At 35.3% G+C, this 19,659-nt stretch overlaps 1 protein-coding gene across 1 annotated transcript in view; it reads left to right on the forward strand.

Moving 5' to 3' along the window:
• ADGRA1 (adhesion G protein-coupled receptor A1) overlaps positions 1–19,659 on the forward strand; it is a 263,104-nt gene that overhangs the window by 125,586 nt on the left and 117,859 nt on the right. The window contains exons 7-8 of the mRNA XM_032116446.1: positions 3,778–3,991; positions 15,717–15,881. Coding sequence (XP_031972337.1) covers positions 3,778–3,991; positions 15,717–15,881 — 379 coding nt within the window. The remainder of the gene's footprint in view (positions 1–3,777; positions 3,992–15,716; positions 15,882–19,659) is intronic.

The raw sequence follows: 19,659 nt of genomic DNA on the forward strand, positions 1-19,659 counted from the left end.
ACACATAAATTTGAACATCAGAGATTATATATATTCAGTAATCCCAATTTAGTCTTTATTACCCACATAACCAAAGAAGAAAATTCTGTTGTGTAGAGCTATGCTTGGAGAGCTGTTATATTTAAAGTGCTGTCAAATCAATGCCAAAATCGTTCCAACTACTTTCAGAATTTCTTACTTTGTACTTTATTCTCAAAGTCAAGCTTGAAAATGTGTGTACAGCATTAATAAATACTTTTATTTGTGTTCTGAATTTGAAAGATTGTTGGATTATGGACTTAAAATAAGTATTTCCAGCTGATGCCGATGGAATTCTACAATAATTTTTTAGTCATTTGAAATAAAGGGTATTGGTCCTAATCCTGAAACTCTTATTGATGCAATTAATCCTCATAACTGTGAGATGTGTCACAGAAGTCAACTGAAACTTCTGCATGAATAATGGTTGCAGAGCCAGCCTCAGACATTTAAATCATTACTATCCCTGGAAAGCAACTGAGGATTAGCTCTGGTATTAATTTTTTTATGTGGACCTCACAGAGATTAAAAGCAGATGTTTTCCAGAAGTACTTATGTTTACCTTCCATGGTCTGCAAATGTCATAATCCATAGAAATTTTATTATTTTCAATTTGAAAATGAGATTTCATCATTATTTGTCAATTTGGCCAACCCAAATAGGTACATTCTCAAAGATGGTCAGGAGGATATGCTAGGATAATGGTATGTTTAATTCCAAAGGTATGTTTAATTCATTTTGCATCTTTGTTGGCACTTAAAAGGATTTGCAAAGAAGAAGAAAATGAGTACACCGTTGATAGGACTGATCATTTTTTGACATACTGAAGTAAAAAATGTTTTCGTTTATTGTGATCATTAATCGACAAAACTCATAGAGAACACTTCATTCCCATTCCATTTCTGGGTTTGGTGATCCCCAAGGCTGAGCAACAGACGGGTTAATGGGAGAGCCTTAGACACCAGTGCTAAAGACAGATAATTTGAGAGTGCTAGTGTTACGCTTCATCCATATGCTCAACAAGTTATTTAACTTGACTTAAAGTTATCGATGCTCCAGTTCACACCCTTCCAATTTCATAGCCTCGTGACACAATGTGTCACTCACTGCATGGCCAAAACCATTTGACCAGATACAACATCCTCAGTTAAAAACACTGTATTCATGGGAAATATTTTGTTTCTGTGAGTAGTATCTCTTGCTGTTGTACTTGTGACAGTATGCTTAATTTTCTACATTTTGGTAGTAATTTCATTAATTTATGGCTAAATTTGCACTCCATATCTTTTCCTTATATTCCATAATTGACTTCATAATGCAACACCAACTTTTTGGGAGAGAGAGATTCTCTCCGTCTGCTAGTTAAAAACATTTAATATAAGTGATTGAGACCAAGGCTGCAGCTATTGGGAATGAGGTATTAATATAGATTTACCTTCTTTTCTCTTAATTAGAAGCCAAAGGTGATATAAAAATATTGTGTATGTTTCAAGGAATTTTTTGTAGTGCATCTTTGTCTCCATATAACAGATGCAGTCAAAAGGTAAAGTACAGGATGGGTACACAGGTAAGGAGAGCTTTCTGAAGGCTGCCCTTTATAGTCACAGCAGACTTAAAACATTTCAGTACATAGCAGCTAGTAATCCTCTGTGTGCTTCTCCCAGACAGCAGTAGCACATATTCACTTGTGTACCAATCTTGCGTGCTGTGCTGGCCAGCATTCTTCCTTGTGTAAAAGCAGAAGTGATCCCTCTGTGGATCACTCAGCAGGTGATGAATATACCATTTAACACTTAAATACTCAAATAGTAACAAGGGCCCAAAGCTAGGTTTATAAGTGCAGCTTCTCACAATTTAAGAGTTCCAAAGACAACATCTGAATGATGTAAAAGAAGTGTGTTAGGGTGGGATGCTGAGTAAGCAGAGGAAAAGCACTGTTAGTTGTCCACAAATTTTAGCAGTTGTAGAACCAGTGATTATGGCTTGCAACCTGGATAGGCATAGCTAAGTTCATCTGTATTTGTTATGGGCAATGGAGGATTTTGAGGAGCAAGCTAAGGAAGATGAAATTGTGAGCAGTGAAATGGAAAAAAAAAAAAGGAACTTGTCAGAAAAATAGATGTTTGAGATAGTTGCTAGTGGTGCAAATGTGGAAGCGTGACCTTTCAGCTGACAACTCTGTAGGATGGATTGATACTAATGATGAGAGGCCTTTAAATGAAAACAGAAGAAAAATAAGGGAGAAGATCTAGCTTTAAAATGGTAGAATGATAACCAAGGTGCAAGTCTGTAGGCCTTTTGTCTAAGCTGAGATTGCAGAGGGAGGTTGTAAAGTGACCCAGGCTCAGTGAATTGTTTTGGCATTGAAGGCTGAGGTGAAAAGGCTGTATTGTGGGAACTGTTGTGCAGGACGTTCATGGTAAGGTGTTTATCAGTCATGTTTGTGAGTCTTCAGTATTTTCATTACCATTAGAATTTTGTGCAATGGTAACAAAGTATCAGCCATAGTAATTTTCTTCTGCTTAAGAAGAACTATATCAGAAAAAAGAAAATAAGGTTCTCCTTTATTTCTTATTATCCCAAAGAAGATTATCATCATTCTTTACATGCAGAGCTTCTGTTTCAGTTATTTTTTTCCTAAAACGCTCTTTTTCAATTTTCTGTTTTGAATTTAAAGAAATAGCATTAATCTCATAATATAAAGAAAGTATTTAGCAGAACTTGTCTTAAGGTAGTTTTGAGATCTAGAAATAAAAATAGAAGAAAACATACACTATCTAGAGAAGCAGTCTCTAGAGAGACTTTAGGATTGAAGAAAATAACCTTCAATCTCTCTCAAGTCTGTAACATAACAGACTTTCATCTGTTATGATGAAAGGGCCAAAAATACATATACCTTCCAAATTTGCAGTGGTTTTTTTTAAATTGTGTTTAGGCATTTGGGTTTGTGGTTATGACAGCTGTTCTTTTTAACAGCCTGCTTAGAATGTGAGGTGTTCTCATTATTGGGGTGTTTCCTGGAGAGAGCTTTGAGAGAGAAAATTCATTAAAAAAATATGGTAAAAAGTATTCTTCCTTTAATAGATAAAAAGAGCTACTTAGATAAATATTTAATGTTAAGTAATTATCTAGAGAGTAGAGATGACTTGTGGAATAGGCAGAAGGAACAGGGAAATAAAAAGTTATGGGGACAGTTGAACTTCAAGGGAAAGTTGAACTTTTATTAGTCTTATCATTATCTAAATCCCAGGCATATTAAGGAGTTTAGGCTCTCTAGACAGTAAGTTTCATTCTGGAGCACAGTGGGCATTTCATCTACTGGCAGTGAAGTGGTCTTCTAAATGTTAACTGAACCTATATTAATAGCTGTATTTTTTTCTCTAATTGGAAGACTCACTTTTTTATTCTTGTATAGTAAAGCATCCTGCCTTGAGAAGGAGGCTGGGTTGGAGCATCTCAAAAGATCCCTTCCAGCATCAACCATTCTGTGACCTGTTTCACAAAACTTATTTTCTGTAGATATTCTGGTAAGCCTGTTTATCTGGGCTCACACCAGTGAAAAAAATGTGATCTCTTGAACTCACAACATGATCAGACTTCAGTGGGTAGTTAGTGGTCATGTCTCTCATATTAGCATTTTAACATGAGCATCTAAGAAGCTAGAATTGTATACAATTAGTTCCCTTAACAGTATTCATCAGAGAGGAATTAATTGCAGCTTCTTTTTCCTGTTTTTGTTTTGTTTTGTTTTCCCTGCAGCTGGACCTTTGGAACTCCCTCTCTTTGAGCTGATCCCATCACAGAGACAAGTGGTTTTCCATGGAGACCGCTTGCCGTTCCAGTGTACTGCAACTTACGTGGACAACACCACCCAAGTGCATTGGTACCATGCTGGGCGCCTGATCGAAACAGATGAAGAGAGAGGCATCTTCGTGGAGGACAGCATCATTCATGACTGCTGCTTAATTACACGGTAACACTCGCCCCTTGTCATAGTCAGGCTTGCAGGCAAGGGGAACGGATTTGGCACTTGCAATAAACCTCATTAAATCATGCATCAGGAGTTACTTTATTTGAAGCAATTCAATTGCGTGCTTGAATCTGAGTACAGAGGTAGAGATTTTTCATGGCTATAATTGGCCGTGGTTCCAAATTGTACCTTTTGCGTCTAGGTATCCAGATTTGATCAGATATGGGTGTGAAACAGATAAAAACAGTTTCTTATACAGTAAACCATGAGAAGAAACATGAAAAAACAAGAAAACAAAAAAGCTTCAGTAGCATATGAGAGTGATTTACAGCCAAACTGCTTGTTCATGACACCATCTAGAAGTCTGAGTGATGGACCTATGAAGAACTATCAACTGAAAAGGCTTGGATTAGTTTTTGTAGGTTCCAATATACTAGATCCTATATTCTTTAGTTAGGTAGTCTCGTTTTTGTTTCTTATTAAATATTTCTCAATTTTCTTTGACTTCTGCCATTTCTGTGCCTGTTTGCTTGAGAGATACAGAGATCTACAGATGCATTTGCTGATGTGAAAAGTGGAAGAGGAATGAAGTAGAATACGCTTATATAAAAGAAGTAAAAACTAATATTTGACAGTGACTGTATTGTTCCAGTTTTGCTTCAGTTTCCCTTTTAAATATTGTTTAATAAATTATAAATTTCAGTGTTTATTTTTGGGTTTCATCACAGAGTATTGGCTTGTCACTAAAAGCTGCTAAGTTGTTGCACACATCCTTTTGTCCTCTGCCAGTTTCCGTCATTGATCAAAAAGAGAGTCTGATTCTGTGTGCAGGCTCTGCCTTTCTCTTTGTAGAAGATGGAGTGAAAATAGCTATGCTAATTAGCTTGGATAATCATTAACATCTTTTCACTCAAACAGTTTCTATTAATATAATTGACCTGAAATGCTTCTTGAACTATCAAATAGAAGTTATGAAGGGAGTCAAATGAAATCCTGTCCACTGGGGTCTTTTGGCTTTATTAATTTCATCTACTCACTGATTATTTGACCCCTTTTGGGGTCCTGTAGATCTAGAGGCGTAGATCTGACCTATTCTCACAGCTACTGGCTTTCTTCTAATATCAATGAAAATTGATATTAGACCAATTAGAACAGTAATGCCAAGTGCATGAGCTATTACATAACTGCCAAGTCACTTAAATTAAAGCATGTTCCTCTTATTTCCATTATATCAAAATTGAAAGACTTGCTGTTAATCACTTCATTATATTTTCCAACTGAATTATGTTTTGCACTGTACAAGCAATTTGTAAAGCATAGTAATAAACTGAAAAAAATAATATAAATTTTTTTTCAAAATAGCTATCCCTTTTTAAAAAGCTAGAATTAGCTTAGCTGATTTTTACCTTACGTTACTTATTTTTTGGCAGACTGTAAAATAAAAGCCATTGTCTACCATATCTACCATAGCATATTTTAATAAGGATGGTTGATCTCCTGCCTACCTCGTTTACTGTGCCATTTAATAGGTGACCGTGATGCTGATAGTGCAGTATGCACTGGGATGTGCAGTATGCACAGCTATTCAGAAAAAATGCTCTTCAAATACGTCATCACATTTGCTGTTATAGACTGGAAAAATACTCTGACTTGCCCAAGTTATGTGATGCATACAGACTGTTAAAATAAGACAAAATATTTTTGAATAAAACTCCAAGTCTTTAAACAGCTGTTTAAAAGCATGCAACATTCTAATTTCTCATTTATTTGCACTATACATGGCACTTCATAAGATAGAAGGGCATCAACACTGCATTTACTGTAGAGCATGGTCCATGTCCAGCCAAAAATGCTAAAACTAGAGCTGTCGTGCCTCTGCCTTGATCTAGGTTCTGATCAAAATTAACATATTAAAGACATAGTTTTGAACTTACTTTTAAAAACTGTACTATTTTGAAATAATTTTTTAAAATATTAGGACATGTATTGTCTCTTCATGTTGAAAATAAGAAAACGTTGGCCATGTTGTGACTGTTAAAATTATCTTCAGCACTTCTTAGTTTTAATCCCATCTTCATGACCATATATACTATATCCTAATTTATATAATTATTATTGTCATAACAAATCAAAATAATATGTATTAACATGCTTGTTACATGTTACAATAGCATGTATTAATATGCTTGTTACATGCTATTACACACTAATTTGTGATGGTTCTTAAGGCTAAATCATAGTTGTACAAGGCACTGAAACATCAGAAAGACTGTGCCTCCCTGAGGCTATCAAATGTTAAGGATACAATTTGAACTTAAAGGTAACTTAAAATCAGTTCTTATTTTGCCTTTGCATACCTAGTCTTTACAGCAAATGTCCACTGTCTGTGGCTTTCTGTAATTGCACTAAAGGAGAGGCTTTGGCCTGTGCTACTTAGCAATTTAAAGATTTCTATAGCTAGTTTTGAACAAAGAGGTGTAGTCATGTTCCAAAAGCTGCTTATTCAAACATTTTTAGGGGGTTATTTTATTGGGTAGTGCCAGATATTTCTGGACATGGATTACAACACAAATATCATGCTAAACCCTTCTGTTTTATTAACTGGCACAGTAGAAGGATAAAATATCCAAATGTGTATTTTTTGTCTCCTATGATAAAGCAGAATAAACTAAAATAAATATTTTTGTTACAATAATTAAACTAAAGTTTTGAACTGTATTCCGGTCTGTGACATTTTTCTTGGCAAGGAGTATTCCCTTACAGGAGATCTTGAAAAGGTGTTTTCAATTCTGCTGCTAGCTTGCATTTATCATTTCTTGCCAATGATAATAATATTTGATTCTTCTGGTGTTTAATTTTCTGTCATTATGCCTGTGTGTAAATGTCATAGTCATATATGAAAATATACATATGATGTGGGACTAATTTCTTATCATTTGTGAATGGATCTAGCTGAAATCATTAATGGTGTTTCCATGAAGACAGCCTAATTCTTTCTTTAGCTTGGAATATTGTATCAGTTTAATAATAAGTGGCAATTCTAACGTCAGAAGGAAGGTCATGTAGGATTCTCTGCAGCACAGCATCTTTCCCAACTTCCCCACTGTTCCCTTTCAGTGTTTGAGAAGCTAGCAGGGCAGTTATTAGAATATTAAACTAGAAAAGGAACTTATTTTAATTCTATGAACCAAGAAACTCTACAGTGGTTGAGAGACTTTAATTTTCAGGAAGTTTCTTATTTACCACAAAGAATATAATGACAATTTTGAAGTCTTTTTATTTCTGTTCTGTAAATACTTGTGCAGAGTGTTTAACAGTGCTTAGGCCCCGACAGCTGTAATAGCTGCTCTGGGACCATTACAGTTCACAAGGTGCTCCTTCTGAAACATGAAAACTGTGCAGAAAGTTAAGAACCCACAAAAAGGAGAGCTACAAATGAAGAAATGCTCTCAACTAAAACTAGACTAACAGGTGCTAGGATCAAAAGTTGTTTTCAGATGTAATTTTTGTCGTGTGGGTAGATTTGCCACTGGAAATACAGACTATTAGGACTGGGTTTTGATCCCCTGAAAATCACGTTTTTCTATTATAGTCTGTCCTAAGTATTTCAGTCTTCTAAAAATGTTTGACAAAGCCACTTTATTTTGTGGGGGTTTTTAATTTAAAAAAAAATTAAGCTTAAGAATCTGGTTTTTTAATCCTCTAAGTGCTTCCTTACATTGTGACAGTAGCCACTGCCAAGTAAACAATGAAATAAATAGTAATGTTTGAGATGGGAGGTATATGATTACGTGAAAATCTCAAAAATGTGCAGGGGAAAGGAAGAATTTCAAATCATGGTCCACTTGTAATGCAAAGGTACAAAAAAAATTTCAAACAAATTAAATGTTGTGGGTTAAAACTTTTGATCATAATTTACACTATCCAAACAGAAGGTTGAGTCCAATTAATACTTTTTTACTGTTTGAAATTACCACTGCAGGTATTAGTAAAGAATTAGGACTTTGATTGAGACAGTTTCACTAGAAGAATAAGGACTTTTTAAGATATGCTTAGAGAAAGGAAATTGGTTCCAGGAGTAGACAGGTGGTATCATGGCAAGTTTGAGATCCAGGCAGACACTTCTTAGAAGAATGAACAAAATGCTTCCAGAAGTTCTGTGTGAAAGGCAGAAATTCAAGGTGTGAAATGATCCAAATGATCCCTAAACTTTCTTAACAGTTGGGACAGGAATACATCTGCAAAAGACATGAAGCAAGCAGTAGTGATTTGGACTGGTAGTAGGTAAAAAAACAGTCTGAAAATCCCTGATAAGTGTGTTGGTAGGTTGGATACTTAATTGAAAGTTCAGATATGTACCAAATCATGGCAGAATATTGGAGATTGCACAAGATTAACAAGATTAGAACAGATCCAAATAACTTGATTCAGAAATGCAGATATTTTATAATCATTTTGTGTTCTGCTGTCATGGGTATTTGGAGATGAGCAGCTAAGGGTCATACTGAGAAATCTAGGGAGATAAGCAGAAACTGTTCAGAGCTGGTATTTTGGTTTACCTAATTGACTCTGTTTGACCCTTAGTTGTCAAGTAGTTAGGAGACAATTGAAGCAAAATAACAATTTAAATGTAAATCAATATTTCTACTATTATTTTGAGGTCACTTTAAACCCTGTAGACAATGGTCTACAACTCACTTCAGGCACTGGAGGCAGAAAAGGACTAGTGACAGATGCTACTTTACCAGCAGCATTCTCATGTATGAGATAGGAAGACAATATTTTAAATTATTGCAGAATATTATGAAATGCTCAGGGTAAGGGTTTCATTATGTGAGATTAAGAGTATCTTCATGTGAATTAATTTGGAAGATTAATTAAACTTAGGCCTTTTCTCTAAAAATATTTCAATTACCTGAAATATATAAAACTCAAGTTTTACTACGAATCAGTCTGGGAAACATTTTAAAATATAACCTGTGGAGGACACTAATATGATGAAAAGCAAAGAGCAGCAACCATGATACCCTCTGTCATTAAAGTAATAGACCATTGCCTAAGAGTTGTGCTGTGTCATAAAAACCTGTAGGGTTAATTTGGGTAAGTGCTTATTGAAAACATGATTGAAAAAATATGTATTTTCACAAAAAACGTGTCTAAGTATTTTGGCTGCTAGAATTAAAATACCCTAGAAAAACAGTATGTCAGAACTATAATAATATTTTGATGGAGACCTTGAAGAACTTTACAAGAAGGTACTTTCTTTGGTGTTGAGACCAGATTAAGAAGATGCTTTGCACTAAATTTTGACCTCTCACTTCCATCTCTGCTTATATGCAGCAGCTATATATGGGTCCATCCCGCCACAACACTGAAATGCTCAGTAGTAAGAACAAAAATTGACACTTAATCCCCCACAAGGGAGAATCAGAGGGTTTTGCTTTGACTTTTTAAGGCCAGAATGATTTTAATGTGGCCCTACAAACAGCTGCAGCTGAGGACATGCTGCACTGTAGCAGCAGTTTGGAGTCAACATCTCAGGGCTGGCTTTTTCTCAAGTACTTTTCCTGTCAACATCAATGTTAGGTATAATTGTACATTTTCTCTGAGTCCAGGCAGTAGTTTTAAATCTGTGAATCAAATGTGAGCATATGAGAGCATTTATGACATACATCCAGAATCTGATGCTTCACCAAATACTGGTGAAGCAAACCATTTCTTCAAAGCAAAACTTGTTAGACATATTCAAACAGCAACTGAATTACTTTTAAATTTTCATGTATTTCAATTTGTTCAATGTTGAGAATGAATTTTAAGACATATTTCCATTAACATGCTGGAATTCCATGAAAACAAGTCCTCTCCACTCTTTTTTCTCCCTGCAGGATAAAAACCCCCTATATTTAATTGTTTATGGTATTGTCATTGGGTAGCTCCTGGCCATCACAAAATAAAGTTTACACTGTAGGAGATACACCAAATACTGAGAAAGAATAGAGATCAATCCTGAAGTTCTTATGTAGGAAACTGCTACGTCTTACCTTCTTTTTAGATATTTCCAAAATTCTTGCAGTGGGCAAGTAAAACAGGTCAGTATTCCAACCCTAATGTATCAACCAGCCCTTCAAGTATTCATTAGATAATTAATTTCTGCATTTGTACTGTGTCAAAGTGATATGCATTTGACAAATAGTGTGAAATTGTAAAATTAATTTAGTAGGGTTTTTGGTTTGTTTCCTTTTGTGTGTTGTTTGGGGGTTTTGTGATTATTGTTTTGGGTTTTTTTTGCTGGTCCCAGTGGCATGTAATCAAATAATCAAGAATTGTCATAAGCAGATTAACACTTCTGAGTCATCTGGGAAATATTTTACTTTAAAAGCTTTTTATGCAATTTTGGCTATTGGTCTGATTGGTGTTATTTTTGTCTAAGAATCTCTGATAGTGTACAGATCACAGGAGTTATGCTAATGAAATAAAGCTTCCTCTGAATATAACATTGCAGCATACAGACTACTTAAGGGCAGATGAAAGGCATAGAGCAGGTGTAGCACTGTTTCCCCAGAAGGCTGCAGTTATATTCATGCTGCAGTCCATCAGTTTGCTGGTAGAAAAAAATTAATAACAATAAACACATCTGAGCATCCCTAAACCTTTCACCAACTGACAGAGCAGCTCAGTGATAGACAACTGATTCATGAAGTACTTTAAATAAGCCCTGGCCCAGGTGTAGTCTCTTCAGATAGCTTTATGGCACTGTGCTTCCACAGACCTGCCAGCTCTCTGAAGGTTTATCCAGCAAGAGAAAGTTTTGGGTCTCTAGAACTGTTGATCCTTTTTTTTTTCCTCTCCCCACTTACGTTCTCAGCTAGCTAGACTGGCATGTGTTGACTCCAGGACTGTGGGAGTTTGAAGATAAATGCAAAAATCTTTATGTACACCCTTCAGTGCAGAACAGTACCTGATGGTCTCTGCCTGACAAGCTCAATGAATGATAATGGGATCATACAGCAAACGAAACATGTTGTGATATGATGTAGAGCTGTTTAGGTTGCTGATGTAGTTTCTGAAGATGGTTTGGTAGAGTCACTCTAATATCAATAGTGGGTTTTTTTTCAATTTTATGAAAGAAGTTAATGGCATATATGTAGGTCACAGGTACTTTGATATACACCTATAGAAAACACATCTCACTGTTGACTGTTGGGGAGCAAATGGATATTAGCCTGTGACAGTATTTTTGAACGCTTGCATTTCAATTGAAGTAATTTGAACAATGCAAAGGAAATAAAGTGAGAAGGCTTTACTAACTGACATACAGCTCTTTTCTCCTATTTTGGAAGTAGGTTTTTGTTTGGTTTGTTGGGGTTTTTCCCCTCTGTTTTGTTTGGGGTTGGGTTTTTTTTTTCTTGGCAGTATATTGTTATTAAAACTAGGTCCTTTCCAACTCTAATCATGGCTCTAGCACGTGAGCAAATGAGCTGATAGATAAATTATAGAAAAATTATATGTTATAGCCCATTACATTTCTTGGGTACCTACAGATGGTATTAAATGGTAAGTTAAGCTTTGTTTTTATATGCAATCAAAAGAAACAAGATCATGTGTATTGCATTACCTGTGTGTATGAGAAGTTGATTACACCTGAAAAGACTTGCTAGACATCTCACATAAAATGAGTACTAACTTTCATCTTCCTTTTCTCCTGCTGTTGCCTGGACACAAGTTTACTTCAAAGGCCATCAGCCTTCTAATGCTGTTTCTTTCAAGCATAAATAACTAATTTTGTCAGAGAGATCAGACTAGCAATTTGAGTTCAGACAAGTGCCTTGATTTACAGATTCTCTCTTCATTTTCCATGTTTTAACCTTATGTCCCCTATAAAAAGCTGTATTCCAAGCAGCAGTGTACTCTGGAGACCAACCCTTATTTTTTAAATTGCATGTTAGCATTAATAATTTAAGGTCGTATGGGTTGGAGGCATGTTATGTAGACCTTCTGCCTGAACTGTGGAAACACATTAGCTATTTATCTGTCTGAAGAAGAATATGAGAAAACCTAAATACTTCCTGTGTTTAAGTAATTAATTTTTATTTTCCTGCAGGAAGAGCAGTTGGTTCATCCTAAATCTTACAGAAACTCAAGTCAGACTTAAAAGTATTTCTTGTGGAAAGCCAATATGGTGTTAAAGTCTCTTCTTTATTTGTTAGTTTGTGTCCTGGCATGCAAATGACTGCTGGGGCGTACAGTAAATGTCGCTATAGTACTTCTTCAGGACATGGTTGAGAAACTTTGCATAATGAGACCTACTTCTGATTGCCTAATTAGTTATGCATAGCTGTAGCAATGCAAAACTATGCCTCAAATAGAACTCTATTGTCATAGGCTACTTGATTACATGACTATGGCTTCCGCTTGTATTATGGTTCCTCTCTTTATAATGACAAATGCCATGGGCTTCAGTTGAGTATTTTGACTTTTTCCGGCAATTGCATCAGCTGTACATTTTAATTAATTTTTCAATATGTCAGTCATCACATTGGAAAAAAGGAATTCTACCATGCATGAAATTTCCCAGTACAAAAAAGAATTATGTATATTCTTTCTTCCTTTCAATGTTCTTACTGAGAAGGTCACTATAATTTCAAAGGGAAACTTGAGAAAAGCCTGCCTAGTCATCCTTTTCTCATCAGGCAGCAATCTTCATATTCAGTTTGCCTTGATACCATCTCATGAATGTCTGACTTCATTTTATCATCATGGAATATCAGAGAATTGTTAAGGTTTGAAAAAACCTCTTAAGATCATCAAGTCCAAGTGTTAATCCAGCATCACTGTGTTCACCGCTAAACCATATCCCCAAGTGCCACATCCACATGGTATTTTGAACACTTCCTGGGAGGTGGTTCCGCCACTCTCCTGGGCAGCCTGTTGCAGTGCTGGACCACCCTTTTCCTAGTATCTAATTGAAACCTTCACTCTGCTGCAACTTGAGGCCATTTCTTCTCATCCTGGAAGTCAAAATTTTCCATGAAAAGTCGCAACTGTCACACTGCTGAGGAGTGGGATGTGATTGCTGATGTAGAGGGCGTAGGAATGCTTGACTCATACTCCATCCTTAGGAAAGCTGCATAGTAGGGGCAATATTGTTTCATTTGTGGCTGGATGTTTATTAGCTCATGTGAGATGGGGTAATCAAGAAAAGATTACAGCCAAAGGAGCCATCCTCTCTTAATTCTTTTGTGTTCTTGTCAAGCTCCTTAATCAGAGTCCTGCCTTGTTCTCAGATTATGGGAGAGTTCTTGCCTTTAGCCAAGATTTGTTGCCATTGCCAAGAGAGATCAAGAATGCCTTTCTGCTACGAGTGAGAATCTCTGGGCGTGCTTACATAACCATGCCAAGACTTAAAATATGTAACTGACCTAGTAGACAACTTTATGAAATAGTTTTAAAATTCTATACCCAGGAAAGGCCCACCCTTCCCTTCTGGTCTGCCAGCACTGTGAAGTTGAAGTCTCTAAGGATTTTAAGTGGAGAAAAGGCTAAAGGATCAAGTTGTCTGCTTTTTTTGAGTATTAAAATACTTTTTTTTTTTAAATTCAGTCCCCCAAATTCTCCAGAGGTATAAGAGGTATAAGATCGATTTATCATTTGTCATATCCAGATGATAAGTAAATGAACAGTTTCACCATTGGGCTTGCTATCCAAAATATTCCAAGAGGAATATAAATCAATGCATCATTTACAGTGACCAGATGGCAATTCAGAAGACAATGTCATGATCTAGTCATTATATTGCATAAACCTTTTCTGGCTTGTTTTTTGTCACCATCTGAAGAAAGGGCAATAGAAGATTAAAAGTGTGAATGTGAGGAGTTACTCATCTTTTGAGATAATTTGAACCAGTGTTCAAGTATTGCATTTCTATCAGAAGCAACACTGACGTATCAGTAAATATGTCTGTGAATCTGGGAAACGTCATCTCATGACGGGAGATCTGTTAAGCAGCAGAGAAATTTACATCAGAACACATTTCAGCAGTTTAAATAAATGGAAAATACACCCTTTATATTTATCTTCATACTGAGTACTTGTAAAATTTATAGTAAACTCAAATATGGTATTTACCTAACATCACCATGGTTCCCAGTTTTATCAAATTTCTATTGTTAACAGTGATTATATATATTTTATGGAAAATATATCAAAAGATCAGCAAAACTATCATACATTCTATTCATTTGTGAAGTCTCCACATCTTGATGCCACGAGTGAATATTTCTGCTGCCTTCTCTTTCAGTGAAAAAGTTTTATGCCTAATTGTTTTTATAAGCTCTAGGAGTATGATCTTAACTGTCTATAAAAATGAAATGAGATTGTTGTGACATATGAAATATAAGATTTAGTTAAAACATTGCTATAAACTGGCTAATTTCACTGATATATTTCACCCTGAATATGAAAAGATGTATTAAGAATTAGCCAAGAGGCTGCTGTTACTGGGCTATTCACCTGAGACTTCTTCAGAGAAAAATTGCTTCCTTTGACGTTAAAATACTGAGCTAGTCTCTGAGAATGGCTAGTGATGCTTTTTCTATATTTTTTGCTATAAAATATGTTAAAATTCATTGTAAAAATGAAATAGGGGGTTACAAGGCTCTTGGAGTTCAAAGCTATCATAAATAGGAATAATGTGAAATTTTTAAAGTTACTATTTAATAATAAATTTTACTGAATATCTGGAGAACTATGTAAAAATTCTGAAGCAACTAACTTAAATCAAAGACTATTTACTGTGGTTTATTTGTTTTCTGAGGACCCAGATAACAATTCTGTAGTAAGTACTTGAGAAAATCATCTTTCAAAATGTCAGGCTCTACATAAAAGTGCTAAAGGTAACAAGAAGAATTTTTAAGATTTTATTTTAAATAAAAATTCAAAATAAATTTATTAACTTTTAATTCTGTCCTTCAGTTTTTATAATGTACATTCTCTCCCTTTCTCACACTACTGCCTTTCTTCCCACATAATTTCTAATTGTCTAAACCACAAGGCATATTCAAAGATGAGCCATTTCTGTAAAGCAAAGTAAATATTTCAGATCAATGCTGCCTTTTTTTTCCTCTCTCAGCAACTTTCAGAAGCTGTAATTTATTTAAAACTCTAGTAAAATTTATTTCTAGCCAAGTGGCAGATTTAAGATAAAACATGTTACCTTCTTAAAATGAAGTAGTTAGTATTATTTTTGGTCTATGACATCTGTAGAGTTGCAGTAATTGAATGAGGTTCTATCCCTGATAAAGGAGTGCCAGATTCTGCTGTTGAGATGCCATAGGAGCTGTAATCATGGCTGAAGGCAAACCCATTCTCTGTGGGTTGGTTGTGTGGTCAGCTTGAAATGAATTTCTGACATTTGGGTGTTTGGTTAGGCAACAAACCCAATATTCTGTAATATCTGGGGAAAGGAGAACAGGCATTGATAAATAATTGATATTCTTTTGTGATAATTTGTGAGTTGTGTTGTAGCCTGTTACAACCTGAGTAGTCAATACAAATTGTTGCTGCTAAGAGCTCACTACCACTACATACTGTCTGTCCCTCTAATACCATAGACCAAACCCCATTTTTATATTTTCATTAAAAATCTCTGAAAATAAGTTAATGTCAGAACACCCATGACTTGATACCTGTGTAATTAAGTGTATACAATGATGAATCTTTTATTTTTTAGTGAACTTATCCTATCGAGTATTGACATTGATGCAACTGGAGATTGGGAGTGTCTAGTCAAGAATTCCTATGGAAATAGCACTAAACAAGTAGAAATTGTGGTACTTGAAACAGCTGCACCCTACTGCCCTGCAGAAAGAGTTATTAACAACAAGGGAGACTTCAGGTATGACTTTCTGGGTTTGGAGTGTGTTTCATGTATTAATGTAGGTACAGACCACATTCATGCTTACATGATACTTCAGTGTCAATTATAAATCACTTGTTTTAGTTGTCATTTTTATGTAGTATGATAGGAAGGAGGAGCACTGTATAATTTTGATGGGAAATGGGGCCTGGTGCTTCAAGAGAAGCAGTGGTTTGTGAAAGTCAGAAAATCTTCTAATTCCTCAGTATGCAGCTATGGAAGATTTTTTTAAAATGAGCCAAATGAGAGAATGTTCAAAATTGTTCTTGGTCTTTGTAGAAGATGATAACACTGCATTAAAGCATTAGAAGATTAAATCTTCAGTACTTGACTTTTTTAACCTGTTCTAGTTCTGGTGGCTTTGTTCAGCTGAGATGAGAGGTAACAAATGACATGAAACTGTTAGTAAAATATTTCACTGAAAAGAATCAAAACAGAAAGTAGAAGTACTTAGAAAAACAAATAGATTGTTTGAGGTGAGCTTAAGGACACACAGAGTTCTACCAATATATCACATGCTTACAAAATACATCTGTCCTGCTATCTGAATCTTAAGAGTCTGCAAAATTTTGTAAACTAAATGCAGTTTTTGCTTCATCTTTACTTTATCTACATATGCTGGTGGGGCTTTTTAAAATTTTAATCATTTTAATCAGAAGAAAAGGTTTCTGTGGAATTTGGTATTGTTTTCAGTTAGCTCTAAAATACTCCAATGATATGCACAAAGCTCTTAAACAAAACCTGCTTGACAATAAGACTGATGTATGATGGCAATCCCATTGAGAAAGACAGTAATTTGTTATCAAATGAATTATAATGAGAATTCAGCTCGAATAGTTAATGAAAGGAAAGTAGATGAGGAAGGAAGCTTCTCTTAAACAACAGAACTTTCTGCAAATATTTCTGACCTGAAAGCCTCTCTTTATTTTTAGGTTACCTTTAAAACTTTCCCAAAGGCTTTTTGTACTATTTCTTGTGTTTGAATAAAAATAAAGGATTGAATTAGAAAGAAGTGGAAAAAAATAACCTACTCAAATAATCTCTTTTCTCTTTACTACAAAGCTATTTTATTATGTGTTAACCTCAGTTCCAGTGAGTTTACCTCTTTCACTGAGGTAAAATTGCTGAGGCAATCCATATATATGGATTAAAGTTCATTAGAGACCTTTGACAATCTTACAGATTTTTTTGTCGTCACAAAAACTGGGATTATGTTTTCTCATAGTGGATGTGCTTAAATATGTTTTAGTTAGATATTTTAAGAAATGTATACTTCCTATCAAAAAACACATATAGAATCTTTTAGATGACAACTCTATGAAGTTCATGTTCTTGCCCTAAAATGACATTCTTTTCTCCATAAAATAAATATATATAAATCCTACAGGCTGCACAAGCTAACACCAGGGGCATTTTTGTCATTTTATAGAAATCAAAAAAACAGGAGTGGACATTTTTCTTTCTATTGATCATCTTCCTAGAAATCCATATAAATTTATTTTTTAAATGTACATCAACAGAATGCTGAGTCCATAGGTTCTTTTGGCATTTGAGAATGAATTTAAAATCATAGAGAATTTATCAGGCTCAAATTCAGCACTAGTGCTTGAAATTGTTGCAAAGGTTAATCCTCAGAGATGGAGCTATCACACCAGCATGTTTTCTTACAAAGGTCTTTGAAGATTTGGTAACATAACAAGTATGTAAGTAGAAAGAATTGAACCACAGAGGCAAAACTAGAAAGAACAGTTCTTTTATTGGGCGAAAGAAAGGAAAAAAGTGTCAACTGTTAGGGAAGTGTGGCTATTTCAGTTGTACAGCCTAGGTGGTATTTATAATTATGTAACTGCAGCAAGAGTTAGGCACTGAGAGTCAGAATGAACTGGCCTTTTGTGCTAAGAGGTTTTTGCTATCATGGCCATATTTTACTCTATTTTTTTGTTTTCTAAAATGCTGTAAGGTTATTCTGAAAAGCGAATGGTAATGTTGTTACATGCTATCATTCCTAGTCATAAAGGCCAGGTTCTGCTCACTGTGACAGTGCTAGTTTCAGAATAATCTTGTTCGTTTTACTTTTGATGCAAGTTGCCAATGTGTGGCCCAATTGCATTAATGCAAATGTTTTACTAAAAGTAGTATTTTAGCCCAGAGGCAAAAGGCCTCTATGCTACTATACACTATATACTATATATACTACTGGACATATTTTGATTTTTTGGGGAAGCTCTTTTTATGATTCATTTTTTATCAACTGTTTTTACATCACAAATTGAATTATTTCAGTGACAGGTGTGACAAATAAAAGTATTTTTCTTCTCAGCTTTTCTTTGAAATGAAGAAAACTTTTATAGCCCAAAACCTTTCAGTCTATTATGGAACAATGTACAATGGAACGTGCATTGTGTAATTAAGAGGAGTTAATACATATGTTTGAGGAAAGGCTGATTGCCAAGCTGTGCTTTCATTGAAAGGCAGAATATTTTTGTGATTTATTGGGTTCAGTCATTACATCAGTGCAATTCAAGAACCATATCCTTGCCACACCTGCTGACTCGCTGAGGATATGCTTATGATTTTCTTTGTTTTCTCCCAATTACCTGATCCTGCTATGTCCATACTAGGCTGTAAATGACAATAGATTGTTTATCTATAGAAATAGTTCCAGTTGTGCCATTCTAGAGAATGCAGAAAAAGTGTATTTTATAACAGACCCATCAGCTAAATAGAAGAATTCTGGCTGCTTGTTGCTGCCTGTTACGAGCTTCCCTTCCCCCTCCTCGAGACAAGCCAGACTTGCCTCTGCCATGTGCTCCTCAACTCCTTTGTTCCAAGTGTGGGCAAAACCAAATGCAACTCAAACTCTTTAGCAGTGTCTGATTGGCCGGTCACCTCAGGTCTGCCCCCAGTCCTCCCCTTTCCCCTTTTCTGAATAAAAGAAGGGCCCAAGAGGGGACCCGCCCTCTTTGGCTTTGTGATCCTTCTGCGAACATCTGTGCGTTTCTGTCTCTATTTGGAAGCTTCTAATTGCAGGAATTGGGCAACCGAAGGCTGTATTTCTCCCTCTTTGCTTCTACTAGTGGTATCAGCTTTGCAGCTACTATTTGCCATTTTCAGAGCTACTGAAATGCTGGATTGCCCGTGCTACCGCTCTAGGCTGCACGAGGCTTTCTAAGGCATTGAACTAAGAGCCTAGCCGGTAAAAAGCTGTATTTTACACAGCTGCTCTTGATTTAGTTTGTTTTCAAAGAATGTTTTAGAATCACGCTACATAAATCACATATACCTAAATAGCTAATTTTTGAGGGCTAGTTCCTTCCTCCTCCATCGCACATGATCTCTACTGAAATCTTGTTTATTGTTTTCTGAGATTTTCAGGTACATTTTGAGCACTTACTTTTTAAGAGCATTTAGTAATAGGGTTTTAAGGTTTTTTTTTTTTGTTTCACAGACTTACTGCTCTGCTTTTTGCAGTTTGCAAACATGAATGTAGTAAAAACACCAGCCATACCTTTTTCCTTAACACTAAACACCTTCCTGGAATTAATGCAGAATGAATGTGTGATCAGCCAGACTTGAACCTGTATAATTTTGACATTTTCCAAAGAAACAAAGTAATTCGTTATAAAACATTATGAAGTAAAAGTTTAAATAGCCCTTTTTTCTCATATATCTCTGTATATTGCTTTATATGGTTATCTATTGTTATATATATCTATATTGTAAGTTGCCTTTCACATTTTAATTTTTACTATCATGC

The sequence above is a fragment of the Corvus moneduloides genome, chromosome 8, assembly GCF_009650955.1.
Source record: "Corvus moneduloides isolate bCorMon1 chromosome 8, bCorMon1.pri, whole genome shotgun sequence".
In the NCBI taxonomy this organism is placed as follows: Eukaryota; Metazoa; Chordata; class Aves; order Passeriformes; family Corvidae; genus Corvus; species Corvus moneduloides.